The sequence below is a fragment of the Lipotes vexillifer genome, unplaced genomic scaffold (genome assembly GCF_000442215.2).
Source record: "Lipotes vexillifer unplaced genomic scaffold, Lipotes_vexillifer_v1.1 scaffold232, whole genome shotgun sequence".
In the NCBI taxonomy this organism is placed as follows: domain Eukaryota; kingdom Metazoa; phylum Chordata; class Mammalia; order Artiodactyla; family Lipotidae; genus Lipotes; species Lipotes vexillifer.
The window spans coordinates 1,072,948-1,100,434 of NW_006793997.1; the positions used below are offsets into that span (position 1 = coordinate 1,072,948).

Here is a 27,487-nt window from a genome sequence, read left to right on the forward strand (position 1 = left end):
GCTTGGTTGCTTCCACGTTTTGGTTATTGTGAATAATGCTGCTATGAACAGGGGCGTGCAGTTATTTCTTCAACCTTTTTTTGAGCCAGAAAAATATTCAGGATGAAGGACGTTCGTTTTCTCTTGAGATCATGTGGTTTGGGGAAGGAAGGGGGAGGGAGGTGGAAAGAGCAGAGGTCCCCTGGGCATGCCAGAACCTCACAGAGCATTAGGAGGAACCAGAGTTCTTGTTCCAGCCCTTTCACTAGTTCCCTTGTGACTGGAGTCATGTAACCTTGTAGGTCTTGGTTTGCTCGTGTCAAGTGGAGACATGGTACCTGCTGCCCGCTCCCTTGCAGTGCATCTCTAGGGCTATAAACTCTTCTCAGGAGAAAGTAGCTTCTGGCTGTGAAAGTCCCTCAAATTGAGGAAAATTATAAATATACTGTACATTATAAATATACAATAAAAATATTGTACATATATAAACTATCCGTTTATTTAGTCAATGAATATTTGTTAGGTGATTGTCATGTTCTAGGGGCTGGGGCTACTAGTTTCACTCTGAGTTTCCTGAGTGTCTGCCATGAGCCAAGCAATGTTCTACATGTGCTCACTTATCTATCTTCACAAGGGCCCATTTTACAAAGTGGGGAAACTGGGCAGAGAGAAGTTAAGTAATCTTTCTGTGCTGAGTGGTAGAACTGAGGCTCTTTGGCTTAAAAAGTGATGTACCATAACCAAGACATTAGACTGGTTCTCTACAGCAAGCAAAACAGAGCCCCTGCCCTCATGGAGCTTACATTCTAGTGGACGTAGATACTCAGTGAATGAATTAACACATCATGCCTGTTGGCATTGTCTCTGCCAGGAGGAAAAATAAAGCAGGATAAGGGGCTGGAGAGGGGTGGCTGAGTGGTGAGAGTGGGGAAGCTGTTCTAGGTGGGTGAGGAGATGGCATTTAAGTAGAGAGCTGGAAGGGTTGAGGGAGTGAGCCTGGAGGATGTCCAGGGGAAGAGCATTCCAAACAGTGAGTACAGGAAGTGCAAAGGCCCTATGGCAGAGTGTGTTGAAGGCTGGAGGACAGTGAGTGAGGGGAGAGCAGCAGGAGTTGAGGTTGAACTGGCTTAAAAGGCCCCATCACATTGATCTTGTAGGCTGAGGTAAAGGCTTGGATTTTATTCCTATGGGTGATGGGAAACCTTGGAGTATTTTGAGAAGGAGGGGTGACCCAGCCAGTCTGCCTGGAGAGAACTGTTCCTGGGGGACCCACAAGTACTTATTTCCAAAATATGTAAAGAACTCCAACTAACATAACATTGTAAAGCAACTATACCCCAATTAAAAAAAAGCAAAAGCAAAACCAAAAACACCTCCAATGACTCAAAAATACAAGACAAAATCCAATTTTTAAATGGGCAACAATTTTGAACAGATGTTTCACAGAAGAAGACTCATGCAAATGGTCTAAAAGCACATAGAAAAGTGCTCAACTTCATTACCCATCAGAGAAATGCAGGTTAAAACCTTAGTGAGATACCGCTACAACCCACCTACCAGAATGTCTAAAATCACAAAGACTGACAACATCCAATGTTGCTGAAGACGTGGAGCCACTGGAACTCTCAGGCAGTGCTGTGGGTATATCATGTGATGTAACCACTTAGGAAGAAATTCTAGTGGTTTCTTGTAAAACTAAACCGATATCTACCCCACAATCCAGCAGTGCCACTCCCAAGAGAAATGAAAATGTTATGTCCACACAAAAACTTGTACATGCATATTCAAAGAAGCTCTACATGTAATAGCCCCAAACTAGAAATTGCCCGGGTGTCCATCAACAGGATGAAGGATAACAAACTATGGTATATTCATATAATGGAGCATTATTCAGCAATAAGAAGGAAAAAGGACTGATACAGCGTGGATGAATGTCACAGACATTATGCTAAGTAGAACATCCTGCTGACAACCATTATGAGAAATAGAAGTCAGACCCAAGAGAGCTCATATAGATGATTGCATATATATAAAGTTCAAGAAACGACAAAACTAATCTACGGTGAAAAATCAAAACAGTGGTTGTGACTGGGGAAGGGGATTGACTGGAAAGGGGCCAAAGGGAAGTTTCTAGACTAATAGTGATAGGGCGTTGGACACACAGGTATATGCATTTGTCAAACTCATCACTTAAGGTTTGCACATTTCACTGCATATAAATTTTATCTGAAAAATAAAAGAGCCATAAACATCAAATTCTGGTTAATGATATGCCTGCTGAAGTGTTCAGGTCACTAGTGCCTGCAACTTACTTTAAAATGCTCTCAGAGAAAGATTGATAGATATGTGATAAAGCAAATATAACATATTTTCAAAATATTAGTTGCAGAATTAATAACTGTTCATTGTACAAGCTCGGTGATATATTTAAAGGGGTTCAGTGTACAGTTATTTCAGCTTCTCTGTATTTGATAACGTTCATAAGAAAATGTTGGGGAACGCCAGTTAGGAGTAATACGCTGCGGGCTTCCAGGTGGGAAGGGGGGCGGACAAGTGCCCAGCTTGGGAGACAGTTTGAAGGCAGCGTCTTTGACCCCCAGAGCCAGCCCTTAGCCTTTACACTCCAGCTTCAGGGGTGCTGTAAATGAGGAATCTCAAACAGAGGGGGGATTCTCAAACAGGGGATGCTGCTGTTGTCATACTTCCCGAGCACCAGAATCAACCAGGAGCTGTGACTGTGGGGTTCCCAGACCTCCGCCTCCTGGATTCCGATTTCTTAAGTCTTGGGTGAACCTGCACTTGAGTGAATGTGCTGGGAGAGTCTGGGAGGCACTTGGGTGGCCAGTGGAATGCTGAAGGGGCTGGGCTGTTGCAGCTGGCCAGGCAGGTCTGAGATGTGGTCTCGCTGGTCGGCTGCTATGTTGGTTTAGCGAGCTGGCCTGGCTGCCTGCAAGCCCGATCTAGGCTGCCATTAGGATGGTATTTTATGGAGCCATCTGCGAAAGGGGCAGGCTACAGGTAGCGTGCTCTTAGATGTTCTTGGGGAATAATTCTGAGTCATGTGGGGTGTAGTATCTCTTATTACAAAGCCACATTGCCTGCTGAGGAACAATGTTTGATTTGAGCCCAGAAAAAGAAAATGTGCTTAGTCAAAAGTGATATTTGCACATCTGGCTGCTGGATATTTATGTTTCTGAAAACTGCTTTAATGTGAGATTTGCTTTGTCCAAAGGAACGCCTTTTAGACCTTCAATGCCTATAATTCAGGGCCCCGTGGCTTAGGAAGTGAAGTCTGTGTGTGTTGCCTTTGCAGCATAAGAGTCAGAGGTGGTGGCAATAAGCGTGTTCTGGTTCTCACCACGTACCAGACCTTGGGCTCGGTGTAGTACTTAACGATTCCCCACCAGATGGATGGCACTGGCACCTGCATTTTATAGATGGGGACCCTGATCCTCAGGAAAGTTAAGAAACTTACCCAAAATTGCACAGCTGGAGTAGGGACTTGAACCTGAGACTGACTGCGAGCCCATATCCATAACCGCTATGAAATAATCTATTTAGGAGGAAGTCCCGGCTGAGGACTTTGTAAATTGACTTACCCCGTGTAACTTGGATGTGATAAGACTGTATTTCTCATCAGTATACCCAGATTTTTATATCAGTGTGTATCTTGCTTCTTTCCACCTTTGGAGCCATTCAGAGGAATTCTGTGTTTGCTTGGAGCCCCTTAGGAGAGCCTTCAGAGTCTGAGGGGCGAGCTGGTGGCCTTCATCAGGAGCACCAAACTGATTGGATCTTTGGAAGAGGCCAAAGGACAGTCTGATTTGGTAACCAAGTTGATTGTCAGTGTGGGGACTGCTGTTTTGATTGAGCAATAGAAGGAAAATTGCATGACTCTGAAGTAAGAGATTTACTTTCTTAGGTGGCTCCCAAAATGTTAGTTACAGCCGACAGAACCCATCACAGACTGGCTTTGGTCAAAGAGGAAAGTCTGTGGTTGTGTGGGCTCCAGGCTCCACTGAGTCTGGGGTCCAGGTTGTATCCTGGGAATCTCTCAGCTGGAATGTTCCTCAGCGCCGCCTTCGTCTGTTGCCTTTCTTCTCAGGAAGGCCCTTTCCCCAGGGAAGCAAAACCCGGGCTTACCTCCTGCCAGCTGGGCCACACCAGTGGAAAGAGAGATCCTTTTTCCCGAAAGTTCCAGAAGTCCCAGGGAGGATTCTCAGGGGCCTGGGCCCCCTCATCCTGCCCTCCTCGTGCACAGTGGAGTGTGGCTTTTCACACCCCCTGGAGGCCTTGAAGTGGGAAGGAGTGCAGTTTCAGAGAAGGAAGCATGACTGTCTCCTCATTTCACTGCCATGGCCACAGTTTTTATTGCTGAAGCTTCTCTGACTAATGTCCCCACTGAAGAACTTGGCAGGCAGGGTTCAAGAGTTGGCTCTGGTGGCAGGCATGTGTCAACTATTTGGAACGTCCTGGCGGTGGGTGGGTGGGCTCCTAGCCCTGGGAGTGTCTCCTATGGCCTCTTACTGTTGGGGTCCCTTCAGAGAGGAGCAGCCCTGGAGGGTGGGCCCTAGTTAGATGGTCCAATCCCAGCTCCCTTCTCTGGGGCTCACTGCCCCCTGAGAGAGTCATCTATTGGCCTAGGTCGAGCTCCCCTAGAAATAGACCCTGAGATCAAGATTTGAGTGCAAGTATTTTATTTGGGGGGTGATTCCAAGAAGAACCAGTGTTATCAGGCGAATCCCCACTGTGGGCATGTGGATCGCGACCCTCCTGGGCTCTCGGTATAGGCTTCCCCAGGGGTGGGGGGCGCTGGGGCATGTGTTCACCAACTCCCAGCAGGCACAGGTTGAAGGATGTTTCCAGAAGCGCTTAATTCCCCAGGCTTCTCCAGCCTGCCTTATGCATCTGAGGAGAAAGTGTGACCAAACCAAACCAGGGTCGACTTGCCTGCGTACAGTAAAGCCAACCCACTGACACTGGGTTGTGGTGAAGGAAAGTACAACATTTACTGCAGGGCACCAAGCAAGGAGAATGGGCAACTCATGCTCAAAAGACCCAAACTCCCAATGGCTTTCAGAGAAGGGGTTTTAAAGGCAGTGGGAGGGAGGGGGCTGCAGGGTGTGTGATCAGCTCGTGCACAGTTCTCGGATTGGTCGGCATCAAGGTGAAGTTTCAAGCATCATGAGCCTTCCGGTTTCAACCAGCCTAGGGTCTGCGTTCTTGCGATCAGCAGTTTCCATCTGGAGGGGGTCAGCTTCCTATAAAAACAACTTAGGACTGTGTGTCAGGCCTGTATCTGTGTCTTTCAGGGAACTGGGAGTTGGGTGATCCTGCTGTGTGGCGGATTTATAGTCTAAATTGGTACCAGTGTCCCGGCCCAATAGCTATTCTGTTTCTACATCTTCACGTTTCCTAATCATGAAGTCTTGAGCCCGCCTTTAGAGAATCAAAGGGAGGCCCGGGAAACTAAAGCAAAAGGCTTTGACTTCAAAGGGGCTTGTATATGGTTCCCATCCCCCCTTTTCTTTGGTAGTCCTCAATCTTGAGGGGAACAGGTTCAGGAAAAGAAAGGGAGTAAAGTTTTGGATACAGAGAGTTAATCATAAACTCAGAAGAGGAGCTCAGTTTTAGGGGGACTGGGTTTCAAGAGGACCCTGGTGGCCTGAGACTCTGTGGACAGAGTGTCTGAGGGCTGGTCAGGGCCGGGGGCTGGGGTGCACCCTCAACATCGCCACACTTAACCTTGCCACATCGAAGGCTCCGAGTGCAGGATCTTCCACGTTCCCCCTTCCCTCTCCATTCTTCTTTCCTCTGGGCAGGAAGGTGCAAAGCAGATGAGCAAGACCCCTGGCTAAGTGGATGCCCATGGGGAAAAAGGCGCCGGTCTCCCCTTCTTGAGGAGGCGCCTGATGTTTGCAAGTGACCCTCTTGGCAGCCGTCTCTCTCAGTTTTGAGTGGGTGGGCAGGGAAAATCCCCAGCTCTCCCCACTCGGCCAGTACCTCCCCTCTGCTTATAGAGATGGGAAAGGAGGATGGTTTTGAAAACTGCAGGACCAGGTCTCTGCCTCTTAAAAATCCCGGAGGGAGGTGTTGGGCCCAGTTTTTGCCAGCCCCTTGCTGCCTCTCTCTAGTCCCCAGCTTTGGGCCCAGGCAGCCAGTTCTGGCATAACAGGAAAAGTCCCCCCTCCACATTGTGTCCATGCACAGCTAAAGGCTTAGCCAGACCCTCCATAACATCAGCTTTTGTTATTTATTCTCTGTATCTTTGGCACTTAGAAGGAATTTGATAGGTGTTTTTTGAATTAAATAAATATCATTGTGTAAGAGTGTTAGCTTTTGAGTTAGACTGACCTGGTTAAGGTCCTGGCTTCACCATTTACTGCTGAATGAACTTGGGTTCAACTCCTCACCTTTAAATTAGGAATAATAATGCTTACTGCGTGGAGAGCTGGGGGAACATTGTGAAGATAACAATAGCAACATCTGACTTACATAGCACTTACCATGTGCCAGGCATGGTGCTAAGGCTTCTATTGTATTCACTACTATCAGCATCCCATTTTATGGATGGGGAAACTGAGGCATGCATTAAGTAACATGCCTAAGGCCACAAAATTGGGATTTGAACCCAGGCTAGTCCAGCTCCAGGGTTGTGCACTTAGCCACTCTACTGCACTACATTGCCTCTTGATAAACCAAGATCTGGCACGCAAAGCACCTGGCGTATAATATACACTGAATAGCGGTGACCAGGAGCTCAGGCACCAGGAGATTGGGGAGGGAGCTGAGGAGGGAGGAGGGAAAAAAGAGGGAGGAGAGGCTGGGGAGCAATTGAGATTGAGCCATGAGGAACTGGCCTTAGAATCCGATTCTTGTTTCAATATGTGCTACTTTGGTCTTAACCGTGCCCCAGGCAAATGAAGTTAGAAGGAATTGAGGACATTTTTTAATAGCAAAAATGGTGATGATTTGAGGTACCCAGAGGCGTGTGCTGATTGGGCCTAGTACCTGGAATCTGCCTGGGGCCGTACACGCCCCAGCCTCTCCTGACTGCATACTGTATTTGGTGATCACTGACCACCTGATACCTAAATAGTCAAGGCCCTTGACAAGGCATATGTCAGTTTTTTACTGAGAAGCTGTCTTTAACTTGTCCTGAGCTGTTGTCAGCCTTGACCCTCTCGGCAGAAACCTGTCCTCTGCATGTGTTAGTTAAACGGGTTTCCTGCCCAGGTGTGGTGAACAGCAGTGTTGCCACCACTATGCAGCCAGGGCTGGGCGCAGACCAGAACCTTACAAGGCAGCATTAACTAGAAGGTTCTTTCTGTGTGGTCCTTCTTGTTTCTTCCTCCTAAGATACAAATGTAGTTTACATTTCAGGCCTTAAAGTGAGCTTTTGATTCCTAGTATATAATGTGAACTGGAAGGGGAACCAGAGATGATTTGAACCAATCCTATTTTATAGATGAGAAAACTGCAGCACAGAGATGTTGAGTGACTTATCCAAGGTCACACAGCTTTCAGTGACAGAAAGGAGACTAGAGTTAGGTCACCTGATCAGCAGGCAGGAGGTCCTACTCCTGGCACATACTGCTTTACCCCACAAGGGAAAGGATCTATAGTGGCTAAGAGCACAGGCCCTAGAGTCATACAGACCTGGGTTCAAGTCCCAGCTTTGCCACCTTCTACAGATGTGGGTCCAGGAAAGTTAACTTTATCATTTCTAAGCCTCAGTTTTCTTTGTCTATAAAATGGGAATCATGTGGTGTGCTGGAACCAGCTTGAACTGGCCTGTAGAGTCAATTGTTATTTTCAGGAATTTCACAAACCCGCTGACTTCACACTGGCAGATTGAAAATCAGCCACTGTGTATGAAATTGACAGATGCTGTAGCATTTGTAATCAGAGCCTCCACCTTCTGCCCCCGCCAGAGCAGAGCCTGACACGTGTATACAGTGTTGCCATGTCGTGATCAAGAGCACGACCCAGCAGTCCCCAAGTCTTCAGGCCTGAGTCAGTCCAGCCACTTCCAGCGGTGTGACCTTGGGCAGTTACTCAAGGTCACTGGTAATAATGGAAATTGCTGACTCTTCCTGAGTGCTTCCCATAGACCCCGTACTCTTCTGGGGCTTTCTGTGTAAGTCAGAAAACCACCAGGGACTATCATTCTCCCCATTTTACAGTTAAAGAAAGTGAGACAGAAAATTTGAGTAACTTGCCCAAGGCCACGCAGTCAGTGAAGGAAGGAGGCTCCATTCAAATCCCAGCATCTGCTCTTGGCCACCACCCTGTCTCGTTGAGGTTCATCTTCCTTCTTTGGAAGATGGCAGGAATAGCAACCCTGACCTCAAAGGCTGTGGTTAGGGTGGGATGTGACAACGCCTGTGCTGTTCACACAGGCCCTGCACGTGGCAGGGCCTCAGTTGACGTGCGCTTACTGCTGGTAAGCACTGAGTAAATGTCACTGTCAATCGTTACCATGATGATTGCACTAAAATCTTCCCAGCCGAGGGACCGCAACTCAGTTTGACCAAGGAGATTAAAGCAACATTTGCCGGCCAAGCCATTCATCCACTCCAGCTGGGGTTGAGAAGATGAGGCTGTCACTCTGAGTGGCTGGCAGGCTGGGTGGTCCAGGCATCTGGCGGTGCACCCCAGAGAGGATGCCGGGGCTCTCTTCAAAGAGGGAGAGGTTGAAAATTTCTGCGGGCTGTCCCGATTGCTTGAGCACACGCAGAGGGCAGGTTCTGGGGCTACCAACATGAGTGAGACCTGATCCCTTCCTTTAAGATTCTCTTCGTAATGCAGTCGGCCCTCCATATACAGGAGTTCTGAATCCAGATCCAGTTGGTTGAATCCATGGATGCGGAACAGAAGACCAACTGTACTGCACCATTTTGTATAAGGGACTTGAGCATTATCTGAGGGGGTCCTGGAACCAGTCCCTTGCAGATACCAAGGAACGACTATATAACAATAGTAAGCATTTGTCAGTGCTCCCTGTTTCCTAACACTGCATGAAGCGTTTTCCATACATGATCCCGTTGAATCATACGAGCCGGTGAGGTACCGTGATCATTTTACACGGGAGTAAACTGAGGTTCAAGTCGATGAGTGACTTGCCTCGGTGTTCAAGGAATAAATATTGGAGCTGGGATTTGAACTTAGGTGACTCCGGAGCTCAGTCCTTCCTCATTACCTGGAAGTGCCTCTGAGAAACAAGTCAGGGCCATCAGTAACTATGATACAAGGTGAAAATTAGTGGGACCAAAGGAGAACGGTCTGTTCGTTTCAAGCAGCAGCAAATCTGACTGTGGCCACCTTAAGGGAAATGATAAATAAAATAATCGATCCACTTACTAAATGCTGGGCTCTAAGCCCTTCCCATATATTAACCCATTTAATTCTTTCATCAATTATATATGACAGGTGCTCTTACTGTCCCTATTGTACAGATGAGAAAACGGACGTCAGGGAGTTAGCGAACCTGCCCAAGGTCACACAGTAAATGGCAGAGCCAGTCATACCAGGCTCTCTGGGAGAAAAAGAGGGCAGCATAGAAAGGGTAGTGGAGTAGTTCATAAAAGCAAAGGAAGAATTGAACCCTGAAGGCTCCCAGGCAGCTCTGGGATCCTTTGGAGCAGAAGTATAATGTGAGCCACTTATGTCATCTAAAATCGCCTAGTGGCCACATTTTAAAAAACTAAAAGGAACCAGATGAAATTTATTCTGTACTATTTTATTTAATCTAATATAACTAAAATGTTATTTCCATGTGTGATCATCAGAAATTATTAGTGTGAAATTTTTTTTTTTTTAGTGTGAAATTTTACATCTTCTTTCCACACTAGATCGTGGCCTCCATTGTCTATTTCATGCTTACAGCACAGCTCAGGTTGGAGTAGCCATAGTTCAGGAGCTCAGTGGCCACAGGAGGCTGGTGGTGTCTGTTCTGACAGCACAGCACTAGGGCGAGAAGATGGATTGACTTGGATCCAAGGACGTGGGGTTGCTTTCTTTCTCTCTCTCCATTCCAGTTTCAAATTTCCAGGACACAGGGAATCCAGTGGGCCCGCACCTTGGGCTGGGGGTCTTGGGCAGGTGCTGTCAGTCACCCCCAGAAGGCGTGGCCCTGTTTGATCTGGACAGTTACTTTAGTTGGCTTTGGCCTCAGGATGTGTGAAATCCCAGTGCTGGGGGAAAGGAGAGAGGGAGAGATGAGATGGCGATTTAGTTCCTGAAGTGTTTCTGCCCACACTGGTGACTCTGCCAGCTTCCTTGGCTCAGGTGCCCCTTTGAACTGGCACAGGAATTAAACTAGGCAGACAGGTCGGTGCACGGAGGCTGAAGGTCAGATCAGCTTGCAGACACATCTGGAAGAAAGGCTATACATCCTAGTGGGGGAACCCGCTGGGGAACAGCTGCCACTCCCCACCATCCAGGGCTCTCTCGATGGCCCCTCACACGTTCTCAAGGCCCATGGCAGAGGTTCCCTTCAGCACCACGCCCTACTGAGGCCCCGGCCACCCCTGGATGGTCCAGTTGACTATACTACCTGCACTTCAGGCTTGTGTGATAGAGGAAGTTGCTTTCTGTGTGGCAACAGGGTGCTAACAGAGACTGCTTATCTGCAGCACGGAGAGGCCGGCCGCCTCTCATCTTCTGGTGGGAATGGGGGCTGGGACTTGCCTCCTGGGACTTGCCTCCTGTGACATTTGTGAAGTGTGTCTGGACCCTTTGGGCCACCAGGGACACAACCCCAACTGAGGCTTCCTTTATAGGAGATGGGAGGAGAGATTCTGGCTCAGGGAACTAAGAACCCCTGGAGTTTCCCGAGCTTCAGGCACAGCTGGATCCAGAGGCTCGAGCCTTGTTCTCAGGGCCACCTTTCTCTCTTTCTCCATCCCTCAGAGACTCTGTCATTAGACAGCCATCAGCCAGCTCACAGCCTGGCACCCTGTATTCACTTTCTATTGCTCTGTAACAATCACAAATTTAGCAGCTTAAAACAACACCCCTTCTTTATCTCACACTTTCCAGGCACGGCTGAGCTGGATGCTCAGAGTCCCACCAAGTTAAAATCAAGGTGTTGGCTGGGACTTTGATCTCATCTGAGGCTTGGCGTCCTCGTTCAGACTCCCGTTTATTGGCAGAATTCGGTTTTGTGTGGTTGTAGACTGAGCCCTCAGCTCCTAGAGGCCTCCTGCAGTTCCTGCCTTGTGGCTTTCTCTACAGATGGCAGTTTCTTCAGGGTCAGCTTGAACCTGAACTGGAGAGTGTCTGCTGGTGCTCCTTATCTCTGACTTTGAAATCCCCTTTTAAATGGCTCGCCTGATGAGGTCAGGCCCACCCAGGATAATCTCCCTTTTGGTGAACTCAGAGTAACTGATGAGGGGCTTAATTACATCTGCAGACTCCCTTTACGTTTTCGTTAATGTAACCTAATCATGAGAGTGATGAGGGATCCTCTGCACAGGTCCCACCCACTCAAGGGGAGGGGATTGATTGTTCAGGGAGGGTAATCTGTGTGTGTGTGGGGGTGTGCACCAGTCTTGGGGACCATCTTAGAATTGGATCTCCCACATCCTCCATGGGGGAGGACTCTGACTGGGTGGTTTGGTCACATGGCCATCTCTGAGCCCGTCACCTGGCCAGCAAGAGGAGGAGTTACTCTAGTGGGGGGTGGGCGGGTGTCAAATGCCCAGGGTTAGCCCCACCCAAACCACAGCCAAAGAGGTTCTGATAAGTGGGAGGGATGCTAAATAGACAGAAATAACAGATGCATCCTATAGGGCCCCTCCAAAACCTAAGACTGAGAGAAAGTGTGGATTTTCATAAGTGAGGGCTTTTAAGGGCAGCAGGTGTAAGAAAGGAAATGCCCTTCCTTCCTCCTTCCTTCCTTCCTTCCTTCCTTCCTTTCTTTCTTTTTTTCTTTCTTTCTTTCTTTTCCTCCCTCCCTCCTTTCTTTCCTCCTTCCTCCCTCCCTCCCTTCCTTCCTTCCATCAATAGATGTATTAGACTTACATCTGACAGGCCTGAGTTCTAATCCAGTCTTGACCAAGTGTAAGTATGCCTTCATCTATTCAATAAACATTTACTGAGCACTTAGGGCACTAGTGTTGTCATAGGGACCACTTGCTATGTGACCTTGGGAAAGTTACTTGACTCTTCTGAGCCTTAGTTTTCAGTGGGGGAAATGGGGATAAAAGCCCAAGAGCATAGTTGTCAAGAAGGCGCAATCTGGAGCCAGCCTCCTTAGGTTCATACGCCGTAAACTGCTTTTACTCATAACACTTCTGACACCAAATATGTGGGGTTTTTTCTCCACACCAGCAAATTCTCCATTTCTCTAGACACCAACTGGGAGTCCTGCAAGTCTGTTTGATTCTGATACTAACTGCTTGGAGTTAGCTCAGACCCCACAGGTTAAGGGCTCAGTCCCATAAGACTGCTCCCACTTCAGATGCCCAGTACAAGTCCCAGGTTGTCAGCCATACTTCTGACCCACCCAGCTATATAAATCAGGGGTTCTCACGACCTCTTCCTCAGGTTCCATAATTTGCTAAAATGGCTCACAAAACTCAGGAAGGCACTTACTATTATCAGTTTATTATAAAGAATACAACTCAGAATGGCCAAATGGAAGAGACGCTTAAGGCAGTGTATTGGGTGGGTTGAGGGGGGAGAGCGTCCATGCCCTCTCCAGGGTACCACGTTCCCAGTACCTCAGTGTGTTCACCAACTCACAAGTTCTCTAAACCCTGTTATAAACCCTCTCCCCTTCCCAGACGATGGGGGTTGCGGCTGAGAGTTCCAACCCTCTAATCTTGCCTTGGTCTTTCTGGTGACCAGCCTCCATCTTGAAGCTATTTTGGGACCCCCAGCCTAAATCAGTTATCTCATTAGCAATCCAGAAGACACTCATCACTTCAGAGATCCCAAGAGTTTTAGGAGATGTATGCCAGGAACTGGGGACAAAGACCAAATATGTATTTCTCATTGTATCGCACCCTGGCTCTGCTCCCTGCTCACTATGTATGGTCAGGCACAAGTCTTAACCTCCCAGTGTCTCAGTTTACTCATATGTGCAATGAGGATGATAATAGTCCCTCTCCCAGAGGGTTGTAGTAAAGATTAAATGGGAAAATAAAGGAAGGGGCTCAGAACTCAGGGCCTGGCACATGGTGTGTTCTCAGTCGTGTTGGTTATCATCATCATCATCATCAACATCAACATAATCACCATCATCATCATCAGCATCATTATCATCATCAACGGGTTCTTTTGAGAACTGCATGAGATAATACATGCCACGTGCTCCACCCCACGTGTGGGTACAGAAGAACTCAGTCAATATTTTCTGCTGCGGTTGTTCATTTATTTAGCGAACATGTTTGCAGGGTTTCCCATGTACCAGCTCTAATGCAGACTCTCAGTCTAGACAGAAGGTCTAGACAGTTAGAACCCAGTGTCCTAAGTTGTGCTCTGCGCTGGTACCTCCCTGGGCTGAGGTTCCTGGGGGGACATGTTCACTGCTCTATGTCCAGTGCTGTGCCAGCGCCTGGCTCAGAGCAGAGCTTCTGTTTGTGGAATGAATGATCTGTTGGTAGCATTTCCTCTGAGAGTCTGAGGCCTGTGGGAGGGGTCCCTGTCCCCACTTGGGGGGTGGGGTGGGAGCATGGAGGGAGCTTGGGTGGTCTGGGATGTTCTGTTTGCCTGGCACATAGTCGGACCCTACAAGGAATTTCACAGCATGGGATGGAGGGAAACTGAAGCTGGGGATTGAAGAACCTCATAGATGGCGTTTATCCTGAGGGGGGCGTGGGGGGCAGGAGCCACTATGAGATGATGAGTAGCAGAGACACCTGGCCAGGGTTGCATTTAGGATTAGATGCAGTCCTCTGGGGTGTTTAGACCAGATAGGTTAGAGCTCACTCTCTACACTACTGATCTTGGGCCAGACCGTTTCTCTTTCAGGAGGGACTGAGTATAATTAACAGCGTCTCTGGTCTCTACCCACGAGATGCCAGCAGCCCCTCCTACCCCAGTTGTGACAACCAAAACTGTCTGCAGGCACTGCCAAATGTCCCCTGGGGGCACATAGCCTGGTTGAGAAGCACTCGTTGAGAGAAGTGTGAGAGCAGAGGCGGGTGGCCTGTAACTAGTGGGCGAGGCGTCCTGCTGTGACTGAGGGCAGGGGTGGGCTCAGAGTCGAGGATGTTTAGTTGTTGGAAGTGACACGAGGGACGAGGGTGAAGGAGGCCTCCAGGATCTTGTTCAGTTTGAGGGGCTTGCTGGCTGGGGGAGCTGGGCAGTGAGGAACAGGTGGGGATGAGTGGGGGTGGTGATGAATAGTTCATTTTGGGATGCTGGGGTTGAGGATGACCGTGAAGCATCCATGTGGAGATTTCCTGTGGACTAAAGTTAAACTCCCTAAGTGATTGTGTCTGATCCCATCACTTGAAACACCTGTGTTATCAGTTTTTCTGGGGCACTTGTTTAAAATACGAATTCCCAGGCCCCTCCTACGAAGAATCTGATCAAGTAGGTTTGGGGAGGCCCCGTAAATCCCCCAGGGATGCTTCTGATGAGGGCAGCTATGGGAGCATGGAACTTTGTAAGCCTAGGCCTGTCCCCTGCCTGGATACGTTCAAGACTGAACTGTTGATTTCTCCTCCACACATGTTGTCCATATCCATCAGTGGTATCAGCATTTACCCCTAAACCTAGGAGTCTTATCCTTCAACCATCAGCAAACCATGCCAGCCCTACCAACCACTTCCAGTTTCCTCCACTCTGACTGTCTGGTCCAGGCCACCTTCACCTCTTTAAGAGCAGCCCCATCACTTTCTATCCCCTTAGGCAGCTTTATTTTTCTTCACAGTACTTACCGCTAGCAGACTTTGCAAACTGATTTCTTTATTATCTCTTCATTCCACTACAATGTGAAGATCAAGGGGATAGGGATTTTTTTCTGTCTTGTTCACTGCTGGTCCTCCAGTGCCTGGTACATAATAGATGTTCAATAAAAATATTTATGGAAGCTAAGCAAGTAAGGAAGAAAGAAGGAGAAGGAGGAAAGAAAACATGTAAGGCTTAGGCAGGACTAGAACTCAAAAGAAATCAGCGTGTTTGGGACACACAGAAAATATGATAGTTGAAACCCTAGGCGTCAACAGCATTTACCGGGAAACACTGTATAGTGTAAGAAGAAAAGGTGACCATGAGTTGAATTCTGGGGAAAACTGCATTTAAGGCAGGGGAGAAGGATTAGGAACTATGAAGACCAGGAAACAGAAGCTAGAGGGAGGAGGAAGGTAGGTGAGATCCCTGTCGTGCGTGGCGACAGAACTGCAAGAAGAGCTGGTCTCCACTACAACTTCGAGGGGTGTCTTATTATGCCCCCCGTTTTCCCCAGGAGGAGAGGAAAAGAGGCTCAGAGGGGTTCAGCAGCGTGTCCAAGGCCACACAGTGAGTATGTCGTGGAGCTGGCATTGGGTTGTAGGGCTGTGATTCAGTCCTACTTATACCACCACTGTATCAGTTTCCTATGGCTGCTGTAACAAGTGACAACAGATCGGGTGGCTTAAAACGACAGGGAAGTGTTCTCTCCCAGTTCTGGAGGCTGGAAGTCCAAAATTGAGGTGTCGGCAGGGTCGGGTTCCTTCTGGAGGCCTTGAGGGAGATTTGGTTCCATGATCTTTTTGAGGGACACAATTCAACGCATACCAACCACCCTACGTCCAAATACTGGGGTGGGAAAGAGAGGTAAGGGTGAACATAGAAGGTGCAGCCCTGCCCTGGAGAAATGATAGTACATGAAAAGTAAAATAGCCTCATAAAAGAGATTGTTACAAGAGGTGCAGAGAAGTGAATAATTACAACATGAGTGGAAGAGGGAGTCAGAAGGAGAGACAGCTTCCATCGGAAGACGAAAGACGTGCAGCCAGAGAGATCTTTTAAAAATGCACGTTGAATTAGGTGATTCTGTCTAAAGCCTTCTGTGGCTCCCTATTCCTCAGGATAAGTCCAAACTCCTTACCTGGCTGCAAGGCATGAGCTGACCTTCTTTTTCCCCCAGCCTCAGCTCTGCACCTTGCCCTACCCCAGCCCTTCCCCCTTTGCTTGTCCATATAGGCCTTTTCTGCTGTTCAGTGGACATGCTCCTTGGACCTCTAACTCCTTGGCCCTCTAACTGCTGTCCCTACTTCTGCAGGGGAGTCTTAGGAAAGTCGGTTGCCACAGCACCCTGTTATTCTTCATAGCACCCACCACAGTGCTAATTAAATCATCTCATTATTAATTAGTTCTGCATAGTAATTCATTAAATAATGTTTACTATCAGGAACTGCATTACAGCGACCTTGACCGTCTTGCTTACTGCTGTGTCCTTTGTGTCTAGCATGACTGCCCAGTCAACAGATAATTATTGAGCACCTACTGTATGCTAGCCCTGTGCCTGACATGTGGTAGACACTCTATAAATATCTGTGGACTGGATGGTTGGGTAGGGGGTGGTCTAATTAGGTGACTAAGACACAGAGAAGCAGAGGGGGGCTTTCTGCGCAGAAGTGGGATGAGCAGACGAAAGAAAGGTCTGGGGCTGGACCCCGCTGACTTGAAAGCCCTCCCTTGGCTGGCAGAGCTTCTCTCAGCCACTTGCCTGCAAGAGCCCTGGCCCATCCTGGATGCTGCTGCTGTTGCTTCTACTAAAGGGGGACTCTCCCTAACTGTCCACTGTTGGTCCTTCCTTATGGACACTGGGTAGCTGGAGACAGGGCTTCATGTCTGCCATTCAGGTTTGGGTTGGTAGTGTTGCATATTATGGCGGCATCTCTGCTAGAACAGCTGTGTCTTTGCTACGAGATGCTCACTGGGGGCCCAATTTAGAATAGAGTCAGTATCTCACTCTTTCAAGATGCTTGAGTGGATCTGAAGTAAGTTGATCTAATTTGGACAGCCACCGAGCACTAGACATAAACTCTCAGACGTGAGAAGATTGAGCCTCTCTCCCATCTTCCCTGGAAGGTTTAGCTTCATACACAGGATATAAACAAACGTTTCTCTTGGCCAGCATTCACCCAGGGTCTGTTCTATACCTGGAGAGATGGACGGAGGTAACATAAAATCACTACCCTTGACAGCCTCATGGGCAGAAAGATAGGAGAAAAGAGGGTCACTACCTCAGAAATGAAAACAGAGCCTTACCTCACACCATACACCAAAACCAAGTCCAGATGGTTCAAGGACTTTTTGAAAAGACAAACTTTAAGTTTTAGAAGGGAAAAAAGGAGAATATTTTTGTGACCTAAGAATAGCAAGGCATTTCTGAAAAAGTCATAAAGTATGACCCATAGAGGAAAAAGATAAATGCATTCTACCACTTTAAAACTATAAACTTCTGGGCTTCCCTGGTGGCGCAGTGGTTGAGAGTCCGCCTGCCGATGCAGGGGACACGGGTTCATGCCCCGGTCCGGGAAGATCCCACATGCAGCGGAGCGGCTGGGTCCGTCAGCCATGGCCGCTGCGCCTGCGCGTCCGGAGCCTGTGCTCCGCAATGGGAGAGGCCACAACAGTGAGAGGCCCGCGTACCGGAAAAAAAAAAAAAAACTGAGCCTACGCGTCCGGAGCCTGTGCTCTGCAACAGGCGAGGCCACAGCAGTGAGAGGCCCGCGTACCGCAAAAAAAAAAAAAAAAAAAAAAAACTATAAACTTCTGCTCATCAGAAAACATGGTAAAAAAAATGTAAAAACAAGCCACAGACTGGGAAAACTATACACATGTATTAGTTTGCTAGGGCTGTTGTAACAAAGTTCCACAAACTGGCTTAAACAACAGCAATTTACTGTTGCACAGTTCTGGAGATCCACATGTTGACAGGGCCACGCTTCCTCTGAAGGTTCTAGGAAGGGTCTATTCCAGGCCTCTCTCCTGGCTTCTGGTAGTTCCTTGGCTTGTGGCAGCCTGACTCCAGTCTTCACATGGCGTTCTCCTTGTGTGCATGTCAGTGTCCAAATTTCTCCCTCTAATTGGATTAAAGGCCCGCCCTACTCCACTATGACCTCATCTTAACTAATTACATCTGCAACAACCCTATTTTCAAATAATGTCACATTCTCAGGCACTCAGGAATGGGACTTAAACGTATGAATTTGGGGAAGGGCACAGTTTAACCCATAACATATAACTGGTGAGTAATTTCATAGCCACAATATTTAAAGGCCTTCTTATAAATCAGTAGATGCCCAATAGAAAAATGGGCCAAAAGGGACTTCCCTGGTGGCCCAGTGGTTAAGACACCACGCTTCCAATGCAGGGGGCCCAGATTCGATCCCTGCTCAGGGAACTAGATTCCACATGCATGTCACAACTGAGAGTTTGCATGCCACAACTAAGGACCCCACCTGCCGCAACTGAGAGACCCGGTGCAACCAAATAACTAACTAAATAAATAACTAACTAAATAAAAGAGAGACACCTAGTTTTCTTTTTTTTAAAAAGTCCAAAAGAAATGAACAGGGTTTTCATAGAAGAGAAAAAAATGAATAGCTGATACTCAGTCCTTTTAGCATTCAGGGAAATACAAACTAAATCCATAGTAAGATATCCAGTGGACAGGAATAATTAGAAAGCCTGACAGTAACAGACAAACACAATCCAGTGCGAAGTGTGTATTGTTGACCACAGCATGGGCATATATCGAGGAGGGGCATTGAACTCACACAGAAAGTCAGTGTTTCCACGTAAAAAAGGAAATGTAATTAAATTGATATATGGCTAGATACTCAATCAAAGAAATGCAACCACACCGATCCCACACCCATTTGTCAAAATGTTAATACCTGGTGCTGGTGATGTTGTGGTGATACTCCTGTCCTCTCCCTTTCCTGATGGCTGTGAGGTTAGCTCAGCCCTTTTTTTTTTTTGCGGTACGCCGGCTTCTCACTGTTGTGGCCTCTCCCGCTGTGGAGCACAGGCTCCAGACGCACAGGCTCAGTGGCCATGGCTCACGGGCCCAGCCGCTCCGCAGCATGTGGGATCTTCCCGGACCGGGGCACAAACCCATGTCCCCTGCATCGGTAGGCAGACTCTCAACCACTGCGCCACCAGGGAAGCCCTAGTTCAGCCCTTTTAACAAACAGTCTAGCAGTTCATTACTGAATGACAGAAAAATATCTGGATATTTTTGATATGTTTTAATATATTCTTTGACCCAGTGATCTCACCCCTGGGTTTTTATTAGAGGGATGTAATCTAAAAGAAGAAAAGTGCCAAAGTGCCCTATTTTAGACCATTAAAAATAACCGAAGTACCTAGCAATAGGAAAATGGTTAAAATAAATTGCAGTATTTCAGCCTAATGGAATATTCTAAGTAGACATTACAAATGATACTTGTGATGTCTAGGTAATAACTTGGAAAATGTGTGTGTCTGTTTAAGTTTTAAAATGGTGGGGGGTGGTATTTCGGAATTCACCTGTGCTGTCAATGCAACTATGCAAATATTCTTTTGATTATTGACAAGGACTGGAAAAGAATCTGAAAGCAGGGCAGTGGAGAAAAGAAAGCATTTGATGAAATGTGTAACATGCTGCGATTGTGGTTGGATTTTGCTTTTTAAAAAATCCGTTCCTATTTTAATGTTGTTTGTGCAGTAAATTAAGAGACAAAAGGTTTCTCCTGACCCACGGGGACAAAGACGTGGGCGCACAGCAGCTATGTTTGGGCATCGTTAAAAGTACGTGCACACATCCGAAACCCCCTCTGCTAGGGGAGCAGGAGCCAGGGTGCCATTAGAAGCCCTTCAAAGGAAGTATGTTATTTTCCCCAGAACGTGTCTTTTGTCCCAGATGGTTTTCTTTGATTTCCTTTTTATTGATTAGAACTTAGCTGTGTTCAGAGGCTGCAGAGAGACAGAATTTTTCTCTGGGTGGAGAGTGGAGCAGCATTTGCACAAGCCAGCTGCTGCGGGGCTGGCAGGGTGGCTTCTGGATTCATCTGAGTAACTTACGGACGGTCTATTTCAGCTCTCCCAAGCCCACCCCACGTGATTCAACCAAATGAAGCTTATCAGGCTCTTAAAAAGGAAACGAGGCCTATTTGTGACGTTGTCTTGAAACGGGAAAAGGTAGAATTGTCACCAGTCACCCAGGTCCTTCTCCCACCTCAGCTTCAATTCTCTGGAGGTTGGGTAGGACAGGCGACAGACACTGTGCTGATGACCCCTCTCGGACCAGGATGTGGTGCAGGAAGCCTCCGCGCTGGGGCTGCATGGCTTGTTCTCGTGGCCCCTGGATTGTAGTTCTTCCACGTGCTCGGAATATAGTGGTGGAGAGACGGACACTGTCTTTGCCTTTATGGAGAACAGGAAAACATCCGACAAGGACAAGTGCCGTGAAAGAAATAAAACAAGGTGATGTGATAGAAAGTGATGGAGGCAGGGGGCTCTTGTCCACTGTGTGGTCATGGAAAGCCTAGAAGAGGTGACATTTGAGCTGAGATTCCCAGGCTAAGGGAACAGCAAGCCTTGAGGTAGGAGCGGTCTCCTGTTTTCAAGGGCTAGAAGGCAGAGGTGGCAGCTGGATGAGGTCTGAGACGTAAGCAGGGGTCAGATTATTTAGATCCTGGTAGACAAGTGGTTCTTAACTGGGCGCTTTTACACTGACGGGACCTTTGGCAATGTCTAGAGACATTATTTGTAAGGAGAATCCTCGCTAATTTATTTTAGAAATCCAAATTATTAACCCTCTTTGGCTACTTTATTATTAGTAGCAAGTTACTCGGGACTTTATGTTATGAAATCAAGAAGCTTCAGGATCAGAGTGGCAAAAGATGCCAGGGCTGCAGTGAAGGGTTCCCTCATTCTGTTCCATCTGTGTGGAGTGTGCCTCCCTGCAATATTTGCTGGACAAAATCCTACTTATCTTTCTTTTTCCTAGCTTTATTGAGATATAATTGATATAGAACATTGTGTAAGTTTAAGGGGTACAATGTGATGACGTATATAGATGTGTACATTTTGAAGTGACTACCATGATCAACTTAGTTAACACATCCTATCTACCTGTTAGGGATTAACTCAAATGCATCCTGAGTGAAGCCTTCCCTAATCATGGCCCTCCCAAGAATGGGTTGTGCTTCAGTCTTGCACTAGGTCTGGTTCATATGGCTCATTAACAGTTAAGACCTATAACATTTTTTTAATTGAAGTGAAATTCACATAACATCAGTTTAACCATTTGAAGGTGTACAATTCAGTGGCATTTAGTACATTCTCAATGTTGTGTGACCATGACCTCTCTCTACTTCCAGGACATTTCTGTCACTCCAAAGGAGACTCTGTACCCACTAAGCAGTCACTCCCCATTTCCCCCTCCTCGCAGATCCTGGCAACCACTAATCTGCTTTTTGTCTCTATGGCTTTACCAATTCTGGATATCTCATGAATGGAATTACACAAGATGTGGTTTTGTGTGTGGCTTCTTTCACCTAGCGTCATGTTTTTAAGGTTCATCTACACAACATTGTAGCATGTATCAGTAGTTCATTCCTTTGCATGACTGAATAATATTCCATTGTATGGATAGACCACGTTTTGTTCATCCATTCATCCACTGATGGACATTTGGGCTGTTTCCACCTTTTGGCTACTGTGAATAGTGCAGCTGTGAAATTAATGTGCACATATTTCTGTTCTCTTGAGTATATACCTGGGAGTGAAATTGCTGGATCATATGGTATCTGTATGTCTAACCTTTCATGGAATGGCCAAACTGTTTAGAGTTTACAGCAGAGCAGCTGTACCATTTTACACGCCCACCAGCAATGTACAGGATTCCAGTTTCTCCACATCTGTGCCGACACTTGTTATTTTCTGTTTGTTTTTTTAATAACCATCCTAGTGAGCATGAGGCCCCTGGAATTTTTATTTTTTTATACCTTCCTTAGCCTTCCCCAACAGACTGACTTGTTGATGGCTGGGATTATGCTTTAACTGGCAGCAATATGGTGTGTTAATGCAGGGGCTGAGCTTGCATCCTGTCCTACTTTATGATTTCTTGAGTCACTTGGCTTCTCTGAGCTGGAATCCCTTCGTCTGTAAAATGGAAATTTCTAGGGCTATTGAGGGGAAGAAATGAGATTGAGCCTTAACTTGCCGGGGTCAGTGCCTGGCCTAGGGTGATTTCTCCATAAAGGTTTGCTGTAATTAACCATGTTCATAACTTTCCAGGCCCAGGCCCCAGTAACTTGAATAAATGTTTGTTAAATGAATCAGCCCTTCGATATTGCTCAATTAGCCTTCTTTTCTATTTCTACCAACTGTTCCCCAAATTCCAGACAGCTGTCTTGCAAACTGATCACTCCCAAGACAGAGAGAAAGAGTGGCTCGATCAATGGAACGGCTTCCCTGGAAAAGTAGAACATGAAAACCTTGATATGCTTGTGTTGGGGGCGGAGCACTGGGAGGGCACAGGGAGCTTGTATCCTACTAAGGGAAGGAAGACTAAAAGAAGCTCTTAGATGACAAACAGCCTTCTTAGAAAGGTGATGACACCAGGAAGCTGCCTCGTTGAGGGTTCAGTCAGTGGCCTCAGGGGAGGGGAAGAGCCTCTCTCTAGCTCTCTCCACTCCAGAAAGCACTCTCCACTTAGAGAGGGCTTGAGGGCCTCTCAGGCGCTGAGGGCTCAGGAGCTGGCCTCAGGCCCCTCTCTCTCCATCCATCTCTTGAACTGGCAACCGGGGGCGAGCAGGCTCCCACCCGGTCAGCCGCTGGGCAGCTTTCTCTGGCTCCGGGGACCCTTCCAGAATCCACCTCTTCTCACCCTCCAGCCACACTGGCCTTTCCTCTGTTCTTGAACACACCGGCTTGGTTTCTCCCTCTTTTCACTTGTTGTGCTCTCTGCCTGGCGTGTCCCCCGCCTCCAAGCTCACCTCACAGAGAGGCCTCGCCCTCCGACCACCATGGCTCACATAGCGGTCCCCACGTGTGCCCCATCGGTCACCACTCTCTTGCCTGACTTTTCTTGCTTTCTTTTTTAATATTTATTTTGTGTTTTTAAATGAAATATTTCTAACATAAAACAGACACCCATGTACCCATCTCCCAGACTTGACAAGGGCTAATGTTCTGCGCTACTTGCTTACTTTAGATCTTTCCTTTTAATCAACTTTATCGAAGTATAATTTACATACAGTAAATACATACATTTTAAATATATAGTTTATTGATTTGGGGGCAAATGCACCTGTGTAACCACTACCACAATCAAGATAGAGAATATTTCCATATCCCCAGAAAGGCCCCTCACCTCCCGTACCCTGCAGGAGTTTTCTTACTGGTACTCAACATTATCTGAAATCACCTCATTCATGACTTTTTTAGTCTGTTTCCTGTCTGTCTTCACCGCCAGAGTGTATGTTCTACAAAGGCAGGGACCGTATCCCATTCCCAGTCCAGGCACATAGTAGGCCCACAAGCAATCTATGGAAGCCATGATATTGTCTTCATTATCCTCGTGTGTACACATCCCGACACACGTGTCTGAGGATGTCTGTGGGGTAAATTTCTGGGAATGGAACTATTGGACTAAAGAATATTTACTCTTTTCATGTTATCACAAAAGAGACATCTACCCCCCTTTCTCTTGTCTATCCAGGGTTTCTCAACCTCAGCACTGTTGCCATTTGGGGCTGGATCATTCTTTGTTTGGGGTCCGGGACTTACAGTAGATTTGGGTATCCTACAAAGGAAAGGGTGCCAGGAGCATCTCTGACCCCAGTTGTGACAACCCAGAATGTCTCCAGACATTGGCAAATGTCCCCTGGGGGCAAAATTGTCCCCAGTTGAGAACCACTGGTCTGTGTACGTAGGCCAATTTCTTGCCATCCTAAATTGTTCCTCAGTTGAGCCCATCCCTAAACAAACTACCCTCGACGACTACATTGGCTGAATCCATTTTTTGCCCTGTTATGCAGCTCAGCTGACTGAATTACAAGTCCTGATCACTGTCTTTACAGCTACATCATCAAAGGAGATGCTGGTTTGTTTTAGAAGCAGGGAAGGCATCACTCTGACTTATAAACCTGGGAGGAGCAAAAAGTCCACAGGACATGAATGGCTTCTCCATGGCCTGGGCACCAGCATAATTCACAGCATTCTTTGCCTGAGGACAAATATGTCTTCAGCGTCATGCCCTGAAGATGCGGCATGTTCCAGGCCTTCAAGAACAAGAATGAAACCCCTAGCAAATGCGTAAAGGGCTCTGAACTTCTTTGATTACTCAGGACACTGAGTTGGCCATTTCTTTCTCGAAAAATCTGCAAGCTTACGTGCCCAGAGCTGGACAGCAGGAACCTAAAGGGTGAAGGAGGACAGGTGGGGACCCAGTGACGTGAAGAGGCAGGTCCCATCTAGAGGGCACTGCATCGTGGCCAGATGTTGCCAGGTGGGAATGTGGGCCCAGCCTTGCCAGACCTTCCTGTTTTTCAAGAAAGACAAGAAATCCAGACTTTTTTTAGTGTGAAAAATCTTGATTCTTAAATTTTATAATTATTAGCAAGGAATTACCTGTTTAAACATGATGTGAACCAAACAAAACGCATCTACAGGCTGCCAGTCTGCAACCTCTGAGTTAATTTACAAGGTTGTTTCTTGCTTGGGGACTAAGTCGCTCATTTCAGAAATCTTTTCATTTGACTCTTCATCTAGTCAACAAATCTTTATTGAGTATCTACGGAGCATTGTTCTAGAGCTGCCACTTGGCATTAATTTGCTCGAATGACTGACACCAAAAGGGATAGAGATTATGGGTGTGTGAGTGGGTTGGTGGATGAAGAATGGATGGATAGATGGATAGGCAGATAGATCAATCTTTTAGATCTTTTAGAGATACATGCTAAAATATTACAGATGAAATAATGTGATGTTTGGGAATTACTTCAGAATAATACAGGGAGTTGAACGAGGGGATAGGTGAATCAAGATTGGCCATGTGATGATAATTGTTGAAGCTGAGTGATGGTGGCTATGAGGAGGTTCCTTATACTCTTCTGCCTTCTTTTGAATATGATTGGAAATTTCCCATACTAAAAATATTTGTTTTAACGTCCTTATCAGTTAGAAATGCACTCTGAAAGAGATATAGGTAAAATGACGTCATGTCTGGGACTTGGTTTAAAATATTCAGCTAAAAATTTTCACAAGTCAGGGTATAGATGTGCTATGATCTGAATGTTTGTGTTCCCCTCCCCACCACCTACAAATTTGCATGTTGGAATCCTGAAACCCAGTATGATGGTGTTAGAAGGTGGAGCCTTCGGGAGGGTGATTAGGTCATGAAGGTGGAGCCCCCCTTGAATGGGATTAGTGCCCTTACTAAAACTCCAGAGAGCTTCCCAGCCCTCTGCTGAGGATACAGTGAGAAGTCCACAACCCTGAAGAGGGCCCTCACCCAACCATGTAGGCACCCTGATGTCCCAGCCTCCAGAGCTGTGAAAAATAAACTTCTGTTGTTTATAAGCTACCCTGTCTGTGGTATTTTGTTATTATAGCAGCCTGTATGGACTAAGACAAGATGAAACATCCTTCAGCAAAATGTTGATAATTGGTACAATTGGGTGATGGGTATATGGAGATTCATTGAAGTGACGTGTTTAATTTGTATATGGTTGAAATTTTCTACAGTTAAAAAAATGTTTAAAGGGATAGAGAGGTGGGGGCCTCTTGTTTCTAGGTACTTTTGGAAGTATAGAGTCATGCACTGGGTGCGTATGTGAATTTCCCATGAGTGTGGTAGTGTTGACAGCAGAGGAATGGGTACTCTTTAACAAGGGATGTCACAGTCTGAGCTTGCCTTGGTGAGGCAGGAAGCATGGGCTCTGTTGTGGACTCAGCCTGCAGGTTGAGAACAGATTTCTCACCTGGATGGTTTCCCTGCAGGGTGGTTGGTCTTCCTCCCTGTTACCCTGCAGGGAGGCAGAATAGCACAATGGTCAGAGAATCTGGAATCAGCCTCCCTGGCTCCAAGTGCCAGCACTACCACTTTCTAGCTGTGTGTAGCCTTGGACATGTTTCTGATCCTCTGTTTCCTCTGAGCCTCACTTTCCTCTCTTATTAAATGTAACACTCATATCTCACAGACTCGTTATGAAGATTGAACTAATAACTACATGTTAAGTACTTAGCACAGAGCTCGACATGTAGCATTTATTTATTATCATCATTGATGCTTTTGTTCTTACTATATTGTGGCTGCTCTGAAACGTTCTAAGAGCAGAACAAACTTTCTGAAATAGATGGAAGAAAATACGTGGGGACAGAGGCTAAAAGAAGTCAAAGAAAGAGGCACTTACTGTTAGCTGATCCACCCACAGAAGTCCATTTGTGAGCTGCTAGAATCCGCTTCCTGCATAATAGGTACAATACCCCCAAAACGCACCTTCCTGACCATATCCTTCCTCCGCAGAATGAGGTAGAGCTGGGGGAGCTGCTTCTGTCACTGAATTATCTGCCGAGCGCCGGGAGACTGAACGTTGATGTCATTCGAGCCAAGCAACTTCTTCAGACAGATGTGAGCCAAGGTTCAGGTACTGTGTGGCCTCTCCTTCCCCCGTTTCTTTAACAAGCCATCTATGTTTGTTTGACACAAGGGACCTGATTTTCTTTTTCTGCATCCTGGATACTATTAATTAATACGACCCTTTGAGGGTGAAATAGCATCCATATCTAGGGTGTTAGTTCAAGAGGAAGAATAAACGATCGGTTGTTTCTTAGGACGAGGCAGGTAAGTGATACCATTCCAGTTACTCCATTTGAAGCAGGGGTTTGACCGAGACCAGGTGTGATAACTACTGAAATCTAGATCCTCTTTGTACACATGCAGCCCCAAAGAAGTTAACTTGCCTTTCCAGATGCTATGCATGTAATGGAGACACCATGCTCCAGGTGGCGGTAGCGTGCACTGACCGTGCATTCTAATCTGTGAGAGCAGTGGACACACCCTGAGCTTCTTTTCCCAGCTCTTTTCAAGAGTAGCCTAAGTCTTTATAAATCCCAGCTCTGAGAAGACTGTTGTATTTAAAGTACCTATAACACACCAATTCAAACGTGACTTCTAATGAAATAGAACAGATCACATTCCATTTGTATGTAGCTTTCCCATGACAGCAAAGGATATTATCATGAAAGCAGCCGCGGTTGCTCAGTAGTGGGAGTAGTCTTCTCTAAGTGCCATAGCTAAAATAAATTACTTTTGCTATAAAGTGACAGCTGAATTTAGAAGACAACTTGTATTCTCAAAAACCACATTATAGGGCTTCCCTGGTGGCGCAGTGGTTGAGAGTCCACCTGCTGATGCAGGGGACAGGGGTTCTTGCCCCGGTCCGGGAAGATCCCACATGCCACGGAGCGGCTGGGCCCGTGAGCCATGGCCGCTGAGCCTGCGTGTCCGGAGCCTGTGCTCCGCAACGGGAGAGGCCACAGCAGTGAGAGGCCCGCGTACCGGAAA

The 27,487-nt window shown here is 47.0% G+C and overlaps 1 protein-coding gene across 1 annotated transcript in view; it reads left to right on the forward strand.

Annotated features, from left to right (window-relative positions):
* SYT17 (synaptotagmin 17) overlaps positions 1-27,487 on the forward strand; it is a 79,927-nt gene that overhangs the window by 19,531 nt on the left and 32,909 nt on the right. The window contains exon 6 of the mRNA XM_007466930.1: positions 26,447-26,567. Within this exon, the coding sequence (XP_007466992.1) occupies positions 26,447-26,567 (121 nt within the window). The remainder of the gene's footprint in view (positions 1-26,446; positions 26,568-27,487) is intronic.